Genomic DNA, 24,203 nt, shown 5'->3' with positions numbered 1-24,203 from the left:
TGGTGATTTCACCTCTGTGTCACTGCTTTCTATTTGGAATTGGCATTATATAATTGGAAATATGAAGGCCTCCAAAGTGCCTTTAAAAAGATGGAAGAAATCTAACAACGGCCAAGGTAATTACAGCTGGATTCTGCTGCACTATGAAATCAGCTCACTTCTCAACAGTGTGAATAAATACCAATCTTTATGCATATTTTCAACCAGTTCATTAGCGTTGTTCAGTGAGAAGTCAGACAGCGCACTTGTCAATTTTGACCTTCAAGGGATTATGTATTTATAGTCATTTCTACAGGATGGCAGTATTATAAAGAAAGTAAAATGTGTATCTTAGCAAAGCAAAGAGAAATCCTATTTTAATGCATATCCAAGTGCCATTCGTTAATGTCAATGTATCCAAGTGAATGAAAAGACGTGAAAAGCATATTCATGCAAGCTGGAAGATAGGCCAACCTCTCTCGCTCTCTCTGAATGGCAATCTGACTCACACAATATTTCACAATATGTCTGCACCCTGTCTCTCAATCAATCTACCTGAATTAGTCTGTTGTCGTAAAGTACTCCATCCTGTGCCACAAATTACTGCTAGAGCAAAAAGTATAACAATGTCTCATAAATAATAATACAGTCAAAGAATGTCAGATTAAACTCCATTTCCACCACATAGGACAGACTCACATGACTGTCTTCGGTGGCGTAGTGGGCGGCACTGTCGGCTCACAGCGAGAAGGCACTGGCTTCGAATCCCATCTGTGCGGAGTTGGTATGTTCTCCCCGTGGCCACGTTGGTTTTCTCCAGGTTCACTACTACTACTGTACTTTCGGCTCATCCCATCAGGGGTCGCGACAGCAAATCAACGTTCTCCACTTCGCCCTGTCCTTCGCATCGTCCTCCCCAACACCAGCCACTCTGTTTCTTCCCACCTCCAAAAACAAGCAATTTAGGTATGAGCATGGGCGTGAGTGGTTGTCTGTCTATGTTTACCCCTGCGATGTGCTGGCGACACGACCGAGGTGTACCCCACTTCTCACCCATAGCAAGCTTGGCTAGACGCCAGCAACACCCGTGACCCGCAAAGCGGAGTAGCAGCTGTCAATGAGACGATTGTCTTATCTGCAAGAGGATGGATGGATGGATGGATGGAGTACTGACTCAACTCTGCTTGTTTTGCTAAAAAGTAGCTAAAAAAGTATCCAGTACCTGCTACTCCTACCTGCAGTTCCAAGCAGACTGAGCAGATACATAAAGGTCACATCACAGACCACTGACTGAATCATTTCTGTGTCATCAGTGCTCGGCACGCACAGTTCACAGCACAAATCAACAGGCCTTAAACAGGAGGTGCAGACGACGCTGTCTTCTAAAGTTGAGGATGGCCATGATTCACATTGAAAATGACACAATGTTAATCACTATGATATCCACCTATACTGAGGCATAGAAAACGATTTAATCCAATATACTTACCGGAAACTAAAGGGTACACACTATTCCATTATTAACCAGCGAAAGATATGAGCTGATGCCCTGTCCTATATCGACACCCTCACACAATAACTAAGTAGCAGCTTGGCAGGTGATTAATGGCTGCCTTTCTTTGGTCCCTCTTCAATATTGTGGAACTGTGGGAAAAACATGATTTGATATTTAGCAAATTAGAACTGTATTAACTTTTATATCAGCCTTCTACGTGCAACTCATGTGTTCCAGGTCGGCTTTCAAGTTTAGAAGCTTAGAGTTAACAGATAAGACTCTTAGAATTGGCATCTAACATTCTTTTAATATGTTAAATTATTATTATTTGTTTAGGCTAAAATGTTAAGTGAGATGCCTTTCATTTATTGCTTTTTGCAAGCAATGCATCCTTCTTAGCTGCCTGCTCCCCCCCGTCTCTGGCTGTCCCGTTATGCCCTGAAATCCGGTGCCTGGCACTGGGTGCCACGTTGGCATATAGCACTACCCCACCCCCACCCCCTGTATATTGCTCTGCCGTTCTGCTCTTGCTTCATTTGGCTCATGATGAAGTGTCACCGCTCTGCCCTTGAGTTGGTGAGAATCCTCTCTGACAAAGAGCGCTTGTGTATGTGTGCGTATGGATGACGACGAGTGTGTGTAATGTGATTGGCGGTTCCTGTGGACCACAGTGGATGCGTGTTAAGCATGCGTGTGGCCGAGCATGGTCTGAAGAAGTGACAGGTGCCAAGATTGTGCTGTCACAGCAGGAGAAGCGATGAGTTACTTGTCAGGGCGTTGAGAAACCGGAAGGCAGATACAGAGGACAGATGAATGTACTCTGCTGCAGCTGCTGGCACAATGTGAAGATGTGAGGCCGTCCTGCTGGGACAGATACAGCACAGTGCACCAAGGAGGACTGCTGTTGCAGACAAGCAATGGTGCATGTTGCCTCCATGTACCAGTACTTTTTATTTATGTATTGTATGCCACGCCCTGAAGATACAGGCTCTCCAGTAGTCTCAGTAATATGCTGCTTGACTGAAAGTACTCACAGTAAAATGCAAAAACAAAGTAGAAGTACATGTATATTTAAGCTGGACTGGACTATTACACTACTTTTCAGATGATCTGGCTTGAGCTGGAACTGAAACAATTGTGGTCGTAAGTCGACTGTAAATTAAACAATAATTAAATCTAAAATGTCCTTTATGATTTATTTTGTTTTGTTTTATAATCAAGCTCCAGGATTTTATTTACTTCTTTGACAAATAACATTGTGCAGCTTTCCATCAGCATGGGGGGGGGGTGAGTAGATATATTGACTGAATTGCTGTGATCTGGACTGCACTGGACTGTGCTGAGCTGGTTCATCCTTACTAAGAGCAATCAAATATTTAATCATCATCAAGGCCCAACACCCCCCACTCACTCTTGCATCTCCTTCAAATGTTTAAGCTTAATGTCAGCAATGGCAGAAGAACCAGAGGTTTGGGAGGTGACAGACAGGACAACACGTTGCCTGAAAAGACAAATATTTGCCTGTCACCCCAGTGTCAATTGCTCAGTCTCAGTCTCTGTAAATGGTAGTCACGCTGGGGCACATGAGACCTATAGCGTGCTGCAGCGAAGTGACAAACTAATTACTGTATTAGAATAAATTATAATAAAGGACATTTCAAGGCATTTCTTCAAGTCGGTTTGTTGGAAATGGTTCTGTGACCATATATTGAGTTAGTTTAAAAACTTGCTCTACTTTAAGCAGTTTACAAGGGCTATATCAATCAATACCTGTCATTCTTTGACAGAAAATAATCTTTACAGTCTATCATTTATTTATTGCGACAGCAGAAATATATTTGGCTGATAGAGATTAATGAGTGATGAGAAGAAGCTCTGAGCAATGTCAATTCCTTAATGCCATTTAAGACAAAGCGAGGCAAATTGTGATTGTGATGTCTCCAGTTTAACATTTCACAAAACATGATGAGGGTTAAAAACAGAAGTGACAAAAACAGGTGGGAGAATGGTGAGTACATGTGTACAGTACATGACAAAAAGCACTGATGATCACTCATAGCAAAATCAGGTAACGCTTCACATTAAAATATAAAACTCTCGATGTAATCAGCAGAGGAAAGAGGTAATACGTAACTGCAGTCAGAACATGAACTGTACAAAGTATTTCCTCACATCAGGGTCAACCAACATGGGGCAGACACAGACACACACACACACACACACACACACGGTCAAAACCCTTGAGGCTTAGGAAAGAAAACTTTAGCGGCGGGTAATGAGGTGAAGCATCAGTCACCGCTAAAACTGTGTGTGTGCGTTTGTGTGTGAGTTTGTGTGAACGGATGTCTGTAATTACTACAACTATACAGTGATGTGGACCCTGGAGCCTCCCGAGGGCCAGGTTCTACACCATCATGCTTACTCTCCACTTACAAGCCACCTTAGCAGTCCAGTATGAATTCACTTCACTGTGGATGATGAATTTCCCCATATAGCATCCCTGTCTGTAATTTCATCCCTCAAGATTTGAGAGATTCTTCATAATTGTGATTCAGAGGATGCTGCCCGTGTCTCTAAAACCGCTTGGATCCTTGAGTGCATTTTGATTCACGTAGATTGTCAGAAGATGCTGCATGACACTTCCCATTAAAAACAATTACCGGTAGCAAATAAAACAAAAAACCTCAATTGTCATGTGTGTGTTTTACTTTACATTTTGTCTTGTGATTTTTGTTATTATATTGTGAGGTGGGGTAACATCTGGATATAAAATATTTGTATCAATATTTAAAAATTGCAGAGAATTTCTTTCAAATTGTAGCGTATTAGTGGGCAATGACAGACAGTAGGCTGGTGGAGGTATGCACTCCCTGAGAACTATGTGGTGATTAATGTGATGTCCCCCTGCAGCAACCTTAATAAATCATATCATCATCATTAATACAGCCGCAGTGGTGTAAAATAGGGAGTGAGGTGTCGTAGGTGTTTGGAATGATCCGCCGTGACTGCAAATAAGTCGGTTTGTCTCCGAGTGAGACTTCCACTTTTGATGTAGTTCAGTTGTTACAATGGCAGCATCAACAAACTTTATCTGCCACAGAAACAATTTATGTTGTTAAGTGCAGCACATTAAATGATCTGTCCATACGTGGTTTATGCTTGCGATTATGAGATGGTTTAACTAAACTGATGGCTGCAAACACGCGGGTGAAGAATTCTGCTTGCCTGAAGGTTGCAAATGCAGGCTTGAGGCTTGCTGGTGTAAATGAATGAGTAATGTTTTCCCGTCCCGCAGCAAACTACTGCTGAAGTACCCTTGGAGGAGGCAGTGAACCGCCAATTGTTCCAATGGAGTTGCTCAGTGGCCAGAAATGCAGAACTATGACTGACGGGCGGTTACCAAATGATGTTGTGTGAAAGAGTGCAACCAAGGTCGGAAAGCAGCCACCATGCAAATGCCGCTTCATTCTGCCTAATTTGTCTCCCTAAAATTGGTTTACTTTGCCCGCCAATTTGGCAGGTAACTAACTACCATTTGGAGGTTCTGCTCTACTCTGGAAATCTCAGTGTTTAGGGAATGTGTGAAAGTCTATGACAAATGATTGTAAACAGGCAGGCACATAGTCAGCTATTCCAGCCATAATATACAGGTCAGTCTAGATTGCTCTCTTTAATTTTTGGTTGGCTGGAAGAAAAATGACAGTGCTTCAAACATCGTATGAGTTTTGATGGTTACAGTGAACACAATCCTGTGTGTTCTGCCATAACAAAATAATGCCATTATGTATAGGTGTGTTATTTTTGATATTGCCTTTGAGAATTTTGATCTTGCCCTAAACACAAAACTTAAACTGTTGCATTTTCCCAATAACTGTTCCTGTTGCAAGTTGACAGCCTCTGATCTAGAGGGTCAAAGTCAATCCTACTACCTATATTATACGGCATATAATTTACGGTCCGGCTATTACTGAAGATCAATAGCACTTAAACTGCTCCATTGATATTGAAACCTGCACTGATTTACAAGCAGACAGGTCTTCGGTCCAACACCCACACACTCATATAAACAAAGAAATATCACTTGTATATTTGATATGAAGCAGGGACATCCCTATGCCCCATTGTTGTTGTCCTTCTCACTGTTCATTTCCTGTGATTGCTCATTCAGGCGCACGCACATACACATGTAAATGAAAAAACCCAAGAACTTTTAATTAGATTGAATTGGATTTCTTTGGGCATATCTCTTATCTCCAGCTAACATTCAGATTTTCAAAAGGCCAACTGGTCAGCAAGCCTCAAACCACTCTCACAAATATGCGTCCAAGAATTTACACAGACTTTTGCGATATTAGACAGAGTCCCAGATCTATTAAAACGGATGGTGAGTGTCCAATTACAAACAAGCACACACATGTGTGACTACAAATAGAGGTGTGTGTGTGTGTGTGTGTGTCTGTGCCAACTACCAGTGCAGTAGGATTCAGCAGTAGCACTGCCAAAGATATGACACCAGCACTACAGAAAACAGCCAGCAGATGGATGGATGGCTGGATTGGTGAAAGTAGAAAGAAATCTTATCAATTCAAAGACAACAGCAATGGACTAATACTTTCAGGGCTGGAATGTAATTTTGGACCACCCAGTGTTGACACTCGGGGCATGAAAGGTTTCTTTGGGGCCACAGCAGATTTGTGGCGCCAATGACATTATTTTAATTTGCACCTCCGGCACCGGAGTGCCTTCCTACACCAAGATAATTTACTAACCCTACTATGTTGACCCCCTTACTCTGCCTTTTGATTTGGGGCGATGAGCCTCCACTGAAAGAATTTTCATTAATGAGGAAATATTCATTTATATCATCACACAGCGCCGATCAGTGTCAGATGCACCTCATGACGTTCCCATGGTAAGTGCCATTATATTTAAATCCATGCCATCATTTGAATCATCCTGCTTACACCACAGATCGCATAACCTCTTCCAAACATTGTTGGCGGAGGTAATAATAAGTTGTAATATGCATTGACTCATCAGTGTTAAAGAACAATTCGGGCATCCTTCCGCTTCACCACCTCCATTACAGAGAGTATGGCAAATGGATCCTTATGCAGAAAGCTACAATAGCGAACAGCGTGCTAATTACTGTTTACTTCCAGTCACACTCTGAGGAAAGGATTGGATATTATATGTGTAAAACTGGAGTTTATTCTAAAGGCGTATGGCGATACCCATAGCATTGCTTGAATGTTTCAATGCATTTTGGGTAATAACACCATATCCTGTGTTTGTAAAACTGATCAGCCTTGCCAGGTTGTAAAAAGTATCAGAATTTTCCTACAATACAGAATGTTTCATGTCTGAGAATGCAGCTCTGAGATCAAAATAATAATGTTCTGTCTATTTATAACTTTTGAATGTATCAAACTCTCGTTACATTTCACATGCATAAATACCTTTGAAAGAGGTTAAATGTTGTAAATGGATGAATAACTCAGCTTTGACCAAAAAATGTCAGATAGAGAATCCGTTTAAACACCTATTATTCTCATCCATGTAGTTAAGCTATGTTTAAAGATATTTATTTTCTGCACAATTAAATTACTGTGTGTGTGTATACATATATATACATATACACGAAAGCCACAAAAGTATTTAACCAGTCGTGACATCAGAAAGAATTTGACAGCTCATACATGTGATAAAAAAACAACAACAATGCGCACACAACTATGCACATCATCAGCGGTTAAGGTCATTTTTTAATTGGAATGTCAATTTCCATCTTCCAAACCACAACCAGCCAGCTGTGTCAAAGTCAATTTGTTGTGCTGCATCAGTGCAATATTGAGGTCTCCTCCTCAGAAATCCGATCACATCAAATGCTACATGAAATGTCAAACCCCTTGACAACGTCATCGATTTTCTAACTTATTAAATCAATGGTTATCAGAAACTGCAGCTGTAGATAGAAAATGGACATTTCCACCCAAAATTCCTGTTTACCTTAGATTCTCAGATGAGTACCCCTATAGAGTACTTGCGCAGTTTAATACCTGCAGACTGACCAGTCTGAGCTATCTGGTTTATAACCTTTGCCAGTGAAGTAATGATTTTGCTGTATTTGGTTTATTAGTCTGTTAGCAGGATTACTCAGAAAGTTACAGATTGTTTCTTCAATTTTTATTTTTATTTTAATTTATATATTTATATAATAGTGTTTTAGTTTTTGCAAGAGTAGTATATGGCCTAATGGACAATCCGTTTTGGTAGTGATCGGGTTCACGATATGAATACTGAAGGTTTTTTGCTTGTTTATGGTTTTGTTTTGTTTTTGTGTGTGATGAAGTGATTAAAGGATTTTTAACTTCACAGTTAATATATATACAATGCATGGACAAAATTACAAAGAGCTAAGTCCATTTGCAAAGATCTTATGTAATAATTCAACAAAGACTGGTTCCTCGGTTGCTCTCAAGGCAGTTAGTGTGAGGCTGCACGCACACCTCTGAAGTGCAAAAACACACGCACACGCGTTGGTAATAGATGTGATCGAGACTCTGCTGATCTCTGTATACCTCATTACGTACACAACAAATGAACATGTAATGAGTAGGAGCATGTTTTGTAGACTATATAGAAACGTCACCTGACTTTCCATCTATCAGGCATTCAGACAATGGGAGAAGGTGAATTATTATTTCATGTCAGTCAAAGGTACTTGTGGAACAGCTCAGCAAACAAATAACTAATAGATAAGCTATACATTGCTACTAGGAGTCACATTAACTTTTGGTATAAGGGTACATATACTGAGTAGTCGCTGTTTCTGTGAATGTTTGGCCCGTGACGCGCAAAAGAGTGTCTTCTGCCCATTGACAAGGCATTCACATGATGGCCATGTAGACGTGCATATGGGGGGGGGGGGGGGGGGGGTATTCAGACGTGTATAAACAGATTGTCCCACCGAAAGCACACGCGCACACACATGCGCGCGCGCACACAGGCCTGCGTAACCAACACAAGAGTCGGAGGCACACGCACGCACGCAGAAGTTGCGTTATTATTATTTTTTTGCGGGTCTCTGTTTATTCAGACGCTTTTTTCTCTTTTTTTTTTTTGGCAGCTCGTACGGAGGAATAAGAAGTGAGCGTTAACACAGCGCAGCATCTTTTCCGTCAGTCCCCGCTCTCCCTCTAAGATCTCTGAACTATACCCCCAGTGAGTGCAAATATGATGCCGCCCCTTCGGGCAATTCCGTCCCGTCTATCGAGCGTCCCACCGACGCGCACCAGCAGCGCTCTGCAACAACTATCAGTGCAAGCGGAGCACATTGAAATGCACCCCACGCTCCCTTCTCCTCTTCTAGATCCCCCTAACGTAGAAGGAATGTCAAAGTGTGCGTGTGTGTGTGCGTGTGTGTGTGAGAGAGAGAAACAGAGACAGAGCGGAGAGACGTGCTCTTGCTAGAGCGCAGAGCGCAGAGCTCGGACAGGGGCAACCCCCGTTGGTTTAATGGTCTTCGAGACGTTTATCTGCCTCCCAGGACCCTCCAGGCAGGGGGGGGGGGGGGGGGGGTCACCCAAGTGGCTCAAACAGCCATCCCCCAGTCACCTGTCCACATTAAACCTGTCACTCAGCTTATGCGCTTTACCCCTCATCCATCAGGCAATATGATTAGAACCATTCCGAGCGACCACTCAATATCCCTGCACCCATTCGTTTGTTCATCCTTCCACCCTCAAGCGAGGAGATCGTCATTCTCGAATCATTGCGCGCCGCCTGCGCCCGACCGCTGCTGGCTTACCTTAAGCGCCTCTATATCCAAAGAGGTCGATCGGTCCATGGTTGAGAAGTGAAGTACTGGAAGTCAGTCACGAAGATAGAAGTCCCACGAGCAAAGAAGAAGAAGAAGGAGAGAGAGGAAGGATTTAAAAGCGGACACCCCAAAAAGTTGGAATGGTCTCTAAAGTCTCGAAGCTGGCAGACAATCCTCGGATTTGTTGTTAGGAGTGTGTTATTAATATTCCTTCCTTCCCGTTGTCCGCTCGATATCATCAGTGCTCCATACCATGGAGTTCCCCCTCACCTCCGGCTGCCAGATAGAAGGAATAGAAAACCTTATAACATACACAGAAAGAATAACCCGTGCGTAATCCAAGATGCGGCTTTAGCGCACTTGGAAAGCCGGATACGTCTTTTGTTGTTGTTACATTTGATTAAAAATGTTCCCAAATCTAGGAATGAAGCCGGGACGTACAACGGATAAATGCCGGTAAATCCCGGTGGAGAGTGATGCTGTCTGAACGTGCAGTGGTCGGCAACTGGAGAGACGGAGTTCAGATCAGACAGATGATATTCCACCTCGCCTGGGCGCATTCCATGCGGCAAACCGCCAGAGACATCAGCGCTGCCTGAGAGAGAGAGGGGGAGAGATAGAGAGAGAGAGAGGGAGAGAGAGAGAGAGGGAGGGAGAGCGAGAGAGAGAGAGAGAGAGAGAGAGAGAGGCTGAATAACAGGTGATGAGGAGAGCTGTGAGAGTTGGGTCGAAAGACGAGGGAAAGGCTATATGCAGAGTGTTAGTCCAAATGGCGCACCGGTGTGTGTGTGTGTGTGTGTGCGTGTGCGCGCGCGCGTGCGTGTGACAGTGAAAGAAGGAAAGCCTCGGATCCGAATAGCTTGCTTTGCCACTGAAGACGAGAGAGAGATTTAAATGCAGAGGTTGTCCGAGGGCTGTTGCAGAAAGTCTGGGGGTTGTGTGTGTGTGTGTGTGTGTGTAGGTGTGTGTGTGCGTGTGCGCGCGTGTGTCTGTGCATTGTATCAGCAATAAACTGATACAATGTTTCCCCATATACAGTATTACACAAACGAATTGTGAATAGAAAAAGTGTAATTATTTTCGTCTTCCTTTCTTTCCTTCAGGTTGGAATGGTCCTCATCCTTCAACGGCGCAATTAGGTGTCGCCGCCTGCCGGGCTTTTTGTTATCTGTCGCACACGGAGAGGAGAGGAAGAGAGGAGAGGAGAGGAGAGGAGAGGAGAGGAGAGGAGAGGAGAGGAGAGGAGAGGAGAGGAGAGGAGAGAAGAGGAGAATAAATATGAATAATGCAGAGTTGTATATTTTTCAGATGCTAACAGAATTCATGTCTGTCCCATCTCAAGTAGTTTATGAGCTCAAACATGTACCGGTAGGCCCGACTGGAGGGGGCTCAAGGTTGTCAGGACTTGGCTTATGGCTCATATAAACTGGCTTTATGTCAACTTTCCATACTTTTTTTTACAATTCAAAGTCAGTCTCTATTTTTTTAGCTGTTTATGTTGCAACATTGTTTTGCCCTGAAGCTCTAGAAGTGTTTTGTGTACTGAGAAACTTCATGCAACTTTCTATCATAATGAAGTGAACTGTTGCTTTAACATGGAGTAGAACAAGCTATCCCCAAAATAATGACAGTAATTAGACAGAAGCAGAATTTGCAGCCACATATACGTAATCCGACTATTTATTTTCAACATGACTTTGCTGATTCACAACCGCAGAATTCCAACGTGCCACAACTTCAAAGCACCATTTAAAAGACCACGGTGACGTCCCATAAGCTTCAAAAGCAATGGCTTTGTGTTGAATTTAATAGATTTGCCTATGAGAGCAGATATTCCCACATTTGTGCTGCACAGACCTCAAATACTTCATGCACTTACACACACACAACATGCAGCTACATGCCTGTTGAATAGCACACAGAGAGAGTAAGTCAGAGATAAGGGACATCGTATAAATGAACGCTTTGCTTATTCCCTCTGCTCCTTCTCTGTTTGTTCGACTAGTCCTAACAGCTTTTCTTTCCTCGTTCACTTCATGTCTTTCAATGCTTCCCCCTCCCCAAACCCACCACCACCACACCTCCCTACCATCATCTCTCAACTTTGTGCTCTCGGGCGATTAATCATTTTTCAGAGTAATCGTTATTTTTCATACAGGAGCAGCTGATTTTAGATGGTCATCCAGTTGCCAGCTGGATGACCATCGCTCTCTCTCTCCCTCTTTTCTCTCCCTCTCTCGCCTCAGCCTTAATCCTCTCAATGCCTTTTCCCGGCATTTAAGTTTTATAATATTGCTTCATGAAAAGCCGCCCTGAATGATTAAAAATCCACATAATCATTTAAATGTTGTCCTTTCTTCTATTTTTCAAATAGAATGAAAATGTGTTTTAGGGGACCCACAATATATTTACCTTGACACTGCTGAATGAATCTAGCCACGTAGAAATGTGTATTTAGTGTGCCTTGTATTTACATCTGTGCTTAAAGCAGTTTAATGCTGATCTATTGTATCGCTCAGCAAGTTAGCTTGTTCTCACACTGGACCAAGAGGACTCGGTTCGATTGGGGAGCTGAAAGTCCCAACATTGTTGCATTTATATTTTTTTGAAAGGTCTGCTTTCACACTGTGGTTTCTAACGCGAATCGAACTTTCTGAGCAGCACAACGTGGTTGAAAGGGGCACAAAGTAGAAGTAGAAGTAGAATGGTAGGCCTAGATGAAGACCATCGCTGATTTCCTGGGGAATTTTAATTCAGTAATTTTACTGATTTGAAGAGTCCAAAGCCTCACACACATTCACATATTCTCATGGAAAAAATTAGCAGTCTGCACTCTACAAGACTGGCTCGACATGCTCAGCATAGTCGAGCCCCGAGGCCATGTCCTCAGGCCCTGCTGCCTCACTGTTCACCTGTTTATTATTTTTATTACCTAAATATCAAAATGTGTTCAAGCATCTACTAGCATTTACAGTAGTTGTGATAAACACGGAATTCATATCCAGAGTAAGTATTTAGTTTGTCAGGGTGTGAGACTCCATGGGAAAGGACCCGGTTTCCCTCCGTAGATAAAATATTCATTCTAGGCTGACCAAATCCTTAATCATGCTCAGTTATTTCTCACCCATGAAAGCATGCTCATGAATACTGGATTCCATATCTGCCAAAAGAGCCCAACAAATCTGATAAACAGGAACTTCAGTGATGAATGACTTTTTCTTTCAAACCCAATGACAATTCTTTTTAGTTTAGTTTTGTATTTATTATTATATTTCATATCCTAACAATTTACACTATGCATAAATACATGTAATGACTCGCAAGTGAACAGCCTCTTAGAAAGTACGGCAGCCACCGGAAATGCTTCCCTTGAAGTTGTGTTTGAGAAGTGTTCAAACGATCAGTAAAATAAAAACAAAAAGCAAAAAATAGAAAAAGAACTACAAGACCCACAGGCTTCATGCAACAAAATACTATCCGTTGATTGGTCAATCCATAATCCAATCGCTGGGCGGATACGTGTCTCACAGCCAGAGCATCTCTCCGTCATGGCGTCTGTTTGGGCTACATCGGTCTCTAATCTGCAGGTCCTGCTTGTTTTCGTCCTCCTGGCGCTATGTCTGCCGTCCGGGGGAGGACAAAAGAAAAAAGAGGTAACGCTTCATTTGCAATAATGATTTTTTTTTTGTGCGATTGTTGTTGTGCGGTTGAATGGAAAGGCGAGACGATAAATGTACCGGTGCGCTTTTAGAACGCGCATAGACAGGAAGCTGTTTATCAAGTCTCTCCGGATTATTTACATTCCACTCGCGTTGAACGAACGAGACCTTGCCTATAACACGACTCGTTTCTTTTTTATTTCTTTTTTATTTTACTTTCTGCATGATCTCACAATTAGCTGTGCAAATGTGAATAATTCTGAGTAAAACATTAAAAGAATCAACATTTTCATGTATGTCTTCGGTTCATTTTAGGCTTGTTGACATATCGGCTTTTATTTTGGAAACCTGGCAGGATGTGCTGCGTTTACCTCTCAGGACACGCTACTGACAGGGAATGTCAAACAATGCCGACAACATGCAGTACTAGTACACGTAGTAGCTTTACCTGCTGTCGGTGTAGCCTTCACCTGGCGCATTGGTTTGCCGTGTGCTAGATTGTCACGTGTTCCCCGTTTATATCCTGGAAGTGACTTTTTGGCGTCTCCTCAGTTGAAAGGATCAGAAAGGCTGATTGTTTGTCATTCATCATAATGCTGATGACCTATTTATTTAAGCAATGCTGTGTTCACCTGCGGGGTAGTGAATCGGTTAAATCCGTCATGATAAAACATTTGTACTTTATAGTCTTAGAGGTTCACTACAATTATTTGTGGAAGGCCCAGACAGGAATAGAAGAAATTAACCTGGCAAACGTGTGTCTTGTTTATATTTGCAATTCTAAAGAATTTTCCAGTGTGTTTATGCTGCTATGATTTTTTTTCCAACGTTTTTTTTTAAATAATATATTGTATCTTTACTAATCATATAATCTTTACTGATGTATATTTACAACACTTCCAAAAAGGTGGAATGCAGTGCAAAGTATAAACCATGTATTTGCTCGAGTGGCAAATCTTCCCTGTTAACTGAAGTTTCCAAGGCTGTTTCGAATACTATTCTTTACGTAGTTGTGTTTTTCACAAAGCAGTGACCGTGAGTGGGTGTCTGTCTACTACTTAAGACTGTGCTTTCAGATATTTTTTTGTGTCCATATATTGACCTTAAATTAAGTGCATATTTATGTCTTTTCAAAATAACCATACAAAAATATTGCGAATTGGTTGGAATAGCTTGGAACCATATATTCAAACAAACGTATAATTAGAACATATTAACGTGCTTTAGAAAAAAGAATGTATATTTTGTAAAAAAAAAATCTGTATAATTTTTCCAGAAGGTTTGTGTTATTTCTTCCAATACTCTAATGTTTTCATCGAATGCCTGTGCAAACAAGGCATCGCATTCAGGTTCCAGCAGCAAATAAAGATGCTGTAGATCGATGATCAGTGCAGCCAACAACATAGCAGCGTTTGTGTGTCCCTGACATGTTGCTCCTCTCTCGATGCAACGAGCCACAGGTAGAGTGTGACTAAGCAGGGTTGACTGAATGGTTTATTTAGCTGTTTTGGGGCTGATAATGACCCAAATCCTCCATACTAGTAGTGTAGAAACATGGGAAAAGTGAGTTTTTCATAATATGGGACCTTTTAAGATGCAAAGAAATCATTAACATGCTCCCTAAAGTTCACTGCAGCCAGACATTTCCCCAATAGTGCCGTGTTTTCCTTGTGCCCTTCCCACAGCACCTTAACCAGCATGAAAGATCCTTCACTCAGGTGACCAAAGCTTAGAGGTGACACCTGCTGGACAAATGCACTGTCCTACTTACACCTGGCTCTCAAAAAGATTCCAACATGAATGGAACTGTCAACCAATTATTTCCATTTTATAATGTATCCCATGACACCTTTTTACAACATTGCAAATGTGGTGTGATTCAGATGCCATCTGTATTAGAAATGTTGGAGGGAACTAAACCCTCGAAGCGCTGCACATTTTATACAGGGCATGCTCACTGGAGCTGGAATGAAAGGATTACGCAGCATCTTCACTAACGTGAGGTCAGAGCCTGATGCATAGACCACACTAGATGGGCACCTCCCTAGAAACATTGCTGCAAGAAGAGCATTAATCAAATTAATTTGATGACTATGAAAACTAACACACACACACACCACTCATTACAGCAAGTGAATGAAATAATGAAAGCACATTTGCTGTGCAGCATTTAATAAGTTGCATTCATCTTGAATAACTATTAAACAGCTTTTTCCTACAAATGCTAAATGGAAAGCTATCAAATGTGTATTGTGGACTTTTCCTTCCCTGTTCTTCTTGGTTGCAGGAAATCAGATGTGTGGAAAGTCATCTGACTGACCCTTAAATTCAGCCGAGGATGGGTGCAGTCTGATTTGTACTCTGCTGCAAGAGTGGAGTGGATCCGCTTGGTTATCTTGCTCATCTGTTTGCTGTGAAATTTTAGACAGTCACGGCACAACAATTTGCAACAGAAGTGCGTTGTTTCATGCAGACCGAAAATGGTGCTACTGTCGGGGGCCAAACCCCTGAGGTCTGGCAACTATGATTTGCCCTGTAATGCCCTAGAAAATCTAAGCAAGGAAGCGTGAATGTTCTGTTTTTGCTTATTTTCTTTTTTCCTAGAGCAACCATGAAAATCTGCATGTTTTTGGGTGGAAGATAAGGATGAAAATTCAGTATGTATTCAGTATTCAGTAGAAAAAAGGAGGAAGTTCAGATTCTAGATTGTGACTGTCATTAGGAAAGAAAGAAAATTGAAAGATGGGTTGCAGTGGTGAACTCCTGATTTTTTTTTTTATCCTGCTATACACCTGTCCCTCAGGGAACTGGAAAAAAAAATGTTGAAAGGAAGCGTCTTTTCGCTGCTCGTTTATCACCACAGCTCTGCTAGGTATTAGAGCTAGCTTGTGCTGCGTTCTTGTGGTAAGGCTGACTACAGGATAAAGAAAGAACCAGCGTAAGCACTTCCTCCAGGCTTACGGAGTCGAGGGACGTAAAGAGAGAAACAAAGTCCAGGGCTGTGGGTCGGAGTCAAGGAGAATTATATATCCAGAGAGCTATATTTTAACAGAGAAACAGAGATTGCCAAGCATCGGGCTTACCACCCCACCTTGGGACCGGTCTAATAAGAGGATCGGAATAACATAAGTCTGCTGCCTCGGCACACAAAGGTACAATAAACTACTGGGTAGGCTCTTCAGGGCATAACCCGGGCCACTTGCTGAGTTTAGATTGGAGCTTATGAAGCTAAGCACTCTGTAAGCACTATTGACTTGTGTTTTTTGTGTGTGACCTGGTCAGAAAAAGAGCCCGCCGTGCGGTGCATCGTGTCTTTCTGTCTTTCTGCCAGCAGATGGTACAGAGCATATCGGGACTGTCTCTTTCCCCCAAATATTTTTGCTCAATTCATCTCTATGAATACATGTATGTTTTGAACTTGATGAAATCTATTTTAGATTCATGCAAAGGAAAAAAAAAAAGCCAAAAAATCTCACAATCTCTCCCTTAATGACTCTTGTCAATCATGAAGTCCACAAATTTGTATGAGGTGCTGAACATTTCCCAGTTTATATTTTGAAAAATGCAACTTCATGACAGGAAGAAAAAGCCTTTTAACTGCGCTTTAGTTATTACCGTATTAATTTTATTTTACAGTTTCTACTGGATCCTCTAAAAGCATTAATTGAATGTATTTTTCTTGCAAGAATACAGCTTCCATCATTTTCTCAGTCACATTAAATTTGCCCTTTTCCCCAATATTAGACGCCACCACCAAAGAATTATGCTTCACCCTCTGGCCAGAGACAGTTGCCCTGATGAGCGTGTTGATTCTTTTGGCATTGACTGCCTTCAACCTGCTGTCTCAGCACACATCAGCAAAGGAAATTGTACTCGCTACCACAGACTTGCATCCGCTCTGCAGAAATCAAATAACTGGAGCCTTCACAGAAACTTGGTCCTCTTTGTGCACATCCTTGGTGTTTTCATCCCAGTGCAGCTTCTCGTCGAGCTATTTCTTTCATTTATTAGTTGTCCTGTCCATGTCCTTCCGTCCAGTAGAGGTGTTTAATGTCTACCAAAGTCCGCCACCAGTATTTCGATGGAAGGTGGTTCATCCTACATCAATCAACAAAGAAATCCGCTCCACCTAAATTACTACCTTTCCTTTTCCTTCTTGGTGCAAGATCACCTGCCACCGACCAGAGAAGGGATAAATTATGCTTTTGCCACGTTATCTGTGAAGTATATGTAAAATACTGATGAAGTCCAACACTGCAGTATAATTAATGTTATGTCAAATCACACAGCGGCGTGGCATTAGGCCACCGTTTTAAGACCGGTGGAGAAGCCTTGGTTGGGGCTCTGTTGCATGATTGCTCTGTAAAAAAAGGGCGACACAGTGGCTGACCTTCCAAGTAGTCAATTCCAGGACACTGGGGGATAATTTAGCTGCATTCTGTCAGATTGCTTCACAGCAGGGTAGGCCAGATGCTGTAGAATGCACTGGAGAGATCGAAGAACAGTACTTTCACTGTGCTACGCAGCCCATCTAGGCAGGTACAGACGTATTGAATCAGGATGATGGGGCCGTCTTTTTCTTCCACCCTTGTGGCTGGGCCGTTTTTGTGTTTAGGAGGGAGGAGAGCATTGTGTGACGGTTATGTCTGATTTTTTTTTTTTTATCTAGATTCCTGAGCACCAAATGATCAGTTTGGTGATTGTGAATCGCTCGCGCTCAATCCGTGATATTTACATTCCGATTTAACAACACAATCATGCAGACTTTTTAGATTGTAGTTTCACTGCTGGCTTTGTGCTGCTCTTTACTGCATGTTTGTGTGTGTAAAATAACATTCTGGGTTTAATGTAAAGTCAGTCCTATCAAATATTACTGTAGAAGCTTCACTTTACATTTCTGCACATGCAGTGTTGTCACAGAGATGAGATTCTGTACATGTATTTTGTTGTTGTTGTAAATTACTTTATGTACCAATGTAACCAGCCTTTGTTTATTTCTATCTAATATCAAATAGATATTTTTCAATTTGCTTTTTGGCTTCTATGCATGCCCGTGTTCACTTGAGGTTGATTCTCGCTGTCCTCTTTTTCCAAGGTAAAGTTTTCAGGGGTTCCAGAGAGATGAATATTTTATCAACTCACTTTCTCTTGTTTTTTTTTTCCCTGTACGGACTAAATTACACACGAAAATTGAGCTGATGGTGCTGTGCATTGCACCGTAAAATGTTCCAGTGTTCTCCCAGTGAATTCAGTGGTGATTTGTTTGGATCTCGCTCATTAACTGTAGTAATCTGAATTATTGATGCAGTGGTGTCGGGCCTGCTTTCCCAGGAACTGATGGACTGTGTTCCCAAGCTGTTTTCCCCTTATCTTGCTTCCTCCCTTCTTTTCCACCCTTTCCAACACTTCTATAACAAATATTCTGTATGGCAAAAGGATTTCCATCTCCCATTTCCCATCCCCTTAACCACTCCTTTCTGCTACCCTGTGTCTTTTTCCATTAAATACCGGTCTCCATACATCCCTTTGAGACTTCTATAATTACTTAGTGTCATAAATGATCTCTTTCATGTCTCCTGCGTTGTTTTCCTATTTTTTCTCCTCAAGCATCTTCTTCCCTTGATTTATTCATTCCTCCTCTTGTGCCTTCCTTGTAATTCTTTTCTCATTTTCCTTCCATTCTGAGGCTGATTTCTGGGCCAGCCATATTAAATCTGAAAAAAGTACATAGATTCCTTGTTGTGATTAAAGGTGTTGTGATTTTGAGTCCAAATGGACAATCAATCAAAAATGAGCTTTTCGTTGTGATCATAAAAACCAAAAGCAATATATTTTCTCCCCAGTACTGCTTACTTGAGTACTTCTAAAAAAAAAAAAAAAAAAGGAAAATAAACACTTAAAGGATGACACAGTTATCTGGCCAGTAGCCTGCAGCTACCATAGATAACCCCTAAAAATGTCATAAACTGCATTCACACCAGATCTTTTTTTTATTATTAATGGAGGGGGGCGTTGCTCAATGCCTCAGCGATTTGTCATCTGCCGCTCGCTGTGGCCCAGCTCAACAGATTAATTTTTTTACCCCCAACTTTGATGACATCATTCAAACAATGATTTTCTATGTCCAGAGAAGGATCTATTTCTTTCTCTGCACCAGTTGCGTCGTAGCATGCTGATTTTGCTACTGGAGCTGGCTTGTACCTGCTGTGGAAGCACCACAAGGGGCGTCAGGTTTGGGTACACACAGCGTCTTCCAGATGCGCTCTGATTTTGGTGAATACCACCAGATGTTCCATGAGCTGTATTTGGATGCCGACCGCTTTCAGAGATACGTGTGGGCGTGGCTGACTGCGGCCTGGTTCGATTGGCTGTTGGCTCGGACCGGTTGGTTGGATCTCTCGTTCTTTGGTTTAATATGCTATTGAGTTTTTTATAAAACCGGCTATGCTAAGATTTTTTTTTAATCATAAATTATTTGGCTATTTGAGTCCTCGCCGACATAGTAACGATTCAGTGAATTAGTCAATTACTCTGACATAATCTCAACTTAACTTTCATCTATATGCAGTTGCCATTATGTCAGCCATGATTATCAGGCACACACAGAATCGTGTTACATTTGTCAATTCACAATATTTTAACCTTCTCATGACCAACTGTACATCTGTCTTACCTCGTCAGGTGATGTGAACCCTTTTGGGCTAACACGGGACTCTTATCTCTAAATGGAACTCTTGCCACAGCTGTACTCCGAGCTCTGCTTTTTCTTTATCTTTCTCTCCTCTGTCACTTCTCTTCACACCTTATCCCATTTTCCATTTTCTTTCCCTCAACTTTCTCCTGTCGGCCTCCATGCCTCTCCTGCGTCGCCCTGCTTCACCTTCTCTAACTCCCCGGCAGTGACGGGCCTTGTTGCATAGCTGATTCGAGGTGGCATATTATCCCAGTGTGTGAGTCTCGATGAATGCGTGTTTGTGTGTCCGTCTGGCTCGTTGCTGATAAGGCGTCTCAGTCTTGTCCTCCAATATAGTCCCGTGTCGCCGTGATGCTTCACAGGTATTACCTAAACTGGTATACAGTATTGCACTGTTGCACCTGATATTGAACAGATTTGATAAATAAATAAAATAAACACCAACAGCGCTATTATGTACGTCACATCATCATGTTGAATGTATTTCTGTGTCAGTGTTAGAGAACCATTGTAGGTTATTTTTACTCCTCTTACAGTCCTTGTCTTGAGGTTATTCTCAGCTTTATTCTTGTTTGCACACATTTACATTAAGTTTACCCTCATTGCGACCACTGTAAAAAAAAGTCCTGCAAATGCACAAGTGAACAAATTAACAAACACAAAGCCTGGACTGTGTGCAGGGTTGAGATTGTAAGCCTTGTGGTGAGGCGCTCTGTACGTGTAGCTACTTTGTGTGAGCAGCATTTGCCTGTCCCAGATATCTGACATGCCTCTTATTAAGCTCTTAGTCTGTATGCTTCACTGGCAAAAAGCCTGATAACAGAGTTGAGCACTGTGAATGTGTGTGTTTGTAGAGAGGCCTTATTAAGGACACTTGTCATGAGATGGAAACTCCAGATGTGAGAGGAGCAGATTTATTTTTCCCAGAGCTTCTCTTCTCACTTTCTTTGACCTGAGGAAAGTGCCCACTTTGCCAGAGTGACTCCGCGTTCGATCGCTACACCTTGAAAATAATCCAACTAACAATAAATTATTGATTTATGTTAACATAGTCTTTTGAAAGCATTTATATTTCCTGACCATGTCAAGTAATCTCTCTGGCTCTTCTCCTGCTTCTCCTTCGTTCATTTGCATTTCTTTTGTTTTGGTTTTTTTACATAAAGAGTTTGAGCTGGCGTACTGCATGAATGGCCGCTTCTGTCAGAGCAGAGTGTCAGTGAAATAAATTTTCTGATTCTTCAATTGAATGAAAAAAGGCAGAGCTCCTCTTTAACTAGAAAAGCGCAGACCTCCCCCAAGCAGCTAATTCCCCTCATAATTGGATTTACACCATCCACATGGTGATCTGGATCATCATCAAAAGGTTCTAAATTGTTCTTGGTATCTTTATACAACCAACCATGAAAATTAAAGTGAATCGGAGTTAATGCCGTTTTCAATGTTAAAATTAAATATTTGTTACTGACTCCATTCTGATAGACATATTGCATGCTAGTGCATATCGGACCCCTTTATGACTGTGAATTTGGTAAGTAAATAAATGTGTAATAAGTCAAACTAATGATGAATTAATTTTGGATGAATTTATTTAAACTAGATTGCTACGAACCATTTCTCATGCATCTATTTACGATTTATACCATGTTTTTATCACTTAACTGCTGCTCCCTCCCTTGTGCAGTGCAGAGTAGTGTAGGAAGCCTGCACTCGACAGCAAGGAAGAAAAAGCTGACATGTTATACAACTAATGAGGAGGTTGATTTGTGAACTATTCTTTCGACTCAGCAACTGCCGTTTGTTTCCCTTCCCAGATGTTCAGGGCAGCAACCTGTCAATTAGTCTCATCAGTTGAGCTCTGAGCGCCGTGTGATTAGTGCAACTAGCTCAGCATCTCCCTTTTGAGAGCGACACCCCTTTTCTCTATGGCAGTAAGACAGTTTGCAGCTTGTTGGCCTAGAACAGGTTACTGTTATTACACCCCATAATGTCATATTCCGAGTACTTGGTCAGGGGTGTAAAACTTTAATGCATGCATTTTGTCCCAGGCTATGAAACAAGAGATGTTCTGAATAGCAGTTTTCCTCTGGTGACTTTATTGGAGGCTCATTCTGAAATGAGCGCTTTAGTATGCCGGCCTATTCAGGTCTTATTGCTCATCAAACCAATGCTATGTTTTGATACAAGGCCAGTCAAAGTGTCTGGCCATTATGTAAGATGCTTCATGTTGTACAGAGCTTCCCCAAATGCGTACATTGTGAATATAAATCCCAACAATGTCAATGCTAAGGCACCCTGCACATAGCAACAGTCCTCACACCGTCCTCCTGTGCTACCGTATATGTCCATTCATTATTGCTCATGAAAAACAACTTTATTCTTGTCAGCTCTACTTTTCCCCACAAATTGCCTGCCATTGTTTCCACTTAGTCAGCATATTTACCCAAGGTATTGAAGATGGTAACAATTTTTTACTCAATGGGGGGGAGAAACAGGCAGCTGTGTGAGTCATCAGACTAATCTGACACTGTATCAGAACAAAAACTTAAACTGGACCAATAAATAATAGTTGCAAGGAAATAACTTACATATATGAATGTATTTATTTTATCTCATTTTGTTTGTAAATGTACACGAAACTTGAAAAAGAAAATGTGACATGGACAAATAAAAAAAAGCAAATAAAATGTGAATGCAATTTTGGAAGTAGGCACAAATTTTTGGAAACAGGAGTATAAGTATCTAAACTCTCTACCGGTCATTCAGAAGCCTCTTGGATGAGACGTGCAACTTCTTCAAACAAAACTTGAACAAGTCCAGTTCATTCCTTGTTTTTGCCCTTTGTGATATTGATGCGAAGTTGAAATGAAAACGATCTCTTTTAAGGTTACCTATTACAGTAGATTTTATTTTCTTTGCACAACACATTTTGCTATTTTAATGATATTCTTGCATGCAAAAGCTGTTCCAGTGAGACTGGATGCTCACCTAAGCAGTAGTGAATAAGAAATGTGAATGGCTTATAATGTTAATTAGGAGCACATTAGGATCACAGTTATTAGGCACTAATACTGGTGTTGGCTTCCAAACGCTAATGAGGTACAACACGAGGCCAATTACACTTGTATCTCTAATATGCTTATATGTGCATTGTGCACTTGGCCCTGACTTTGACCATTAAACCTAATCACTGCGGGCAGAGCATAGTCTGCATTTCAGATGAGAACATTATATCCAAAGATTGAAAAGAAAGTGGTAAATGGAACATTTAGAGGTAAAGGTCACACTTTAGTCTGACACAGCACACCTGAGAAGCAGAAAAGAAGGTGACTGACTGGCTAGACCGACAGGTTTGTAACTCCTTGACCTTTAGTGAGTCCAAATCCCTCGCGCTATGCTTTGCTACACGTAAGCCGCTCCACTCTTGTCTTCTTGTCTCACCTTAAACGTCCTTTTCCAAACCCCCCAACCAGTACGCCATACCTGGAAGATGCGAACTTCAGTTCCTTTAAGTCGATTCACTTGATCGGTGAACTGAGCTATGATGCACAGGTAAAAAAAAAAAAGCTGCATGGATGGACAGATGCAGCATAATTGCGAACTACTGTAAGGAACCCATTAAGTTTTTACATTAAGTCAAACACCAATTTGTCATTTCAGGCCTGGGAATTTTTCTCCACTAACAACAAATCAAGCTTAAGAATCACTCACTTGAACAGGCAAATTACAGTATGATTCTTAATTTTAAAGAATGTTCTACATGTATGCAATGAGGCCTATTATTACATTCTTAGTTACCTCAAAAAAAACAGTGAACATGTCTTTACATTGATAGATGGAAGTACAGCATTTTATTTGGAAAACTATAACTACATAATGCATAATGCATTTACAGATATAATGGAGGCTATACAATAGCATTCTTCCTCAGCCCCTGGTCGAAAAACGTTCCAGCAGGACTATGTCGATACATCTCAAAAACAACTGTGTAGAAATGTATGTAAAATCACATATATTTTAAAGGAACCCTGGAGAAGCTAAGCCTTTTTTATTTTTTTATTTTTTTTGGAAACACACTCTCTACAATCATTTGGCTGATGCCTTTGAGTACTTATTTATTGTGTCCTTACTCATGCATTTGTGCATGTTGCCTTCAGATTGCAAGGAATGACTATCTAGTCCGTCTCAAGGCCCCCAGGTTTTTGTTCATTTTAAAGATTCATGTTGGCTTTCGAACTGGTTCCAAATACCTTTTTTTCATTTGTTAAGAAAGATGTTTTAAATTGTTCCCTATTGTATAGTACAAAGGTAAGAGAAGTGCAATGCTAATTGCACTTTATTTGCAATGAGTGGTTAAGAGCCATCTTAGAAATATTCCATCAGTGTGGGGGATATACATAATATATATTGACTTATGAAGGAACATTTCAAAGCTTGCCAATTTCTCAGGTACAGTCAATTTTTCCAATAATTGCAGAAGATCTGTGCAAATGGAGCATATCTTGCACATATTCTTGCGTGCTTTTATTTCTGGTGCCTGGCTGGAGGGTGCGATTT

The 24,203-nt window shown here is 41.4% G+C and overlaps 1 protein-coding gene across 1 annotated transcript in view; it reads left to right on the top strand.

Annotated features, from left to right (window-relative positions):
- Positions 1-12,844: 12,844 nt before the first annotated feature.
- The window catches only part of LOC137906468 (tumor suppressor candidate 3), a 42,072-nt gene continuing 30,713 nt past the window's right edge, over positions 12,845-24,203 (top strand). Inside the window, exon 1 of the mRNA XM_068750739.1 lies at positions 12,845-12,949. Within this exon, the coding sequence (XP_068606840.1) occupies positions 12,845-12,949 (105 nt within the window). The remainder of the gene's footprint in view (positions 12,950-24,203) is intronic.

The sequence above is a fragment of the Brachionichthys hirsutus genome, chromosome 17 (genome assembly GCF_040956055.1).
Source record: "Brachionichthys hirsutus isolate HB-005 chromosome 17, CSIRO-AGI_Bhir_v1, whole genome shotgun sequence".
Classification (NCBI taxonomy): domain Eukaryota; kingdom Metazoa; phylum Chordata; class Actinopteri; order Lophiiformes; family Brachionichthyidae; genus Brachionichthys; species Brachionichthys hirsutus.
This window is presented reverse-complemented; position numbering and strand designations above follow the sequence as displayed.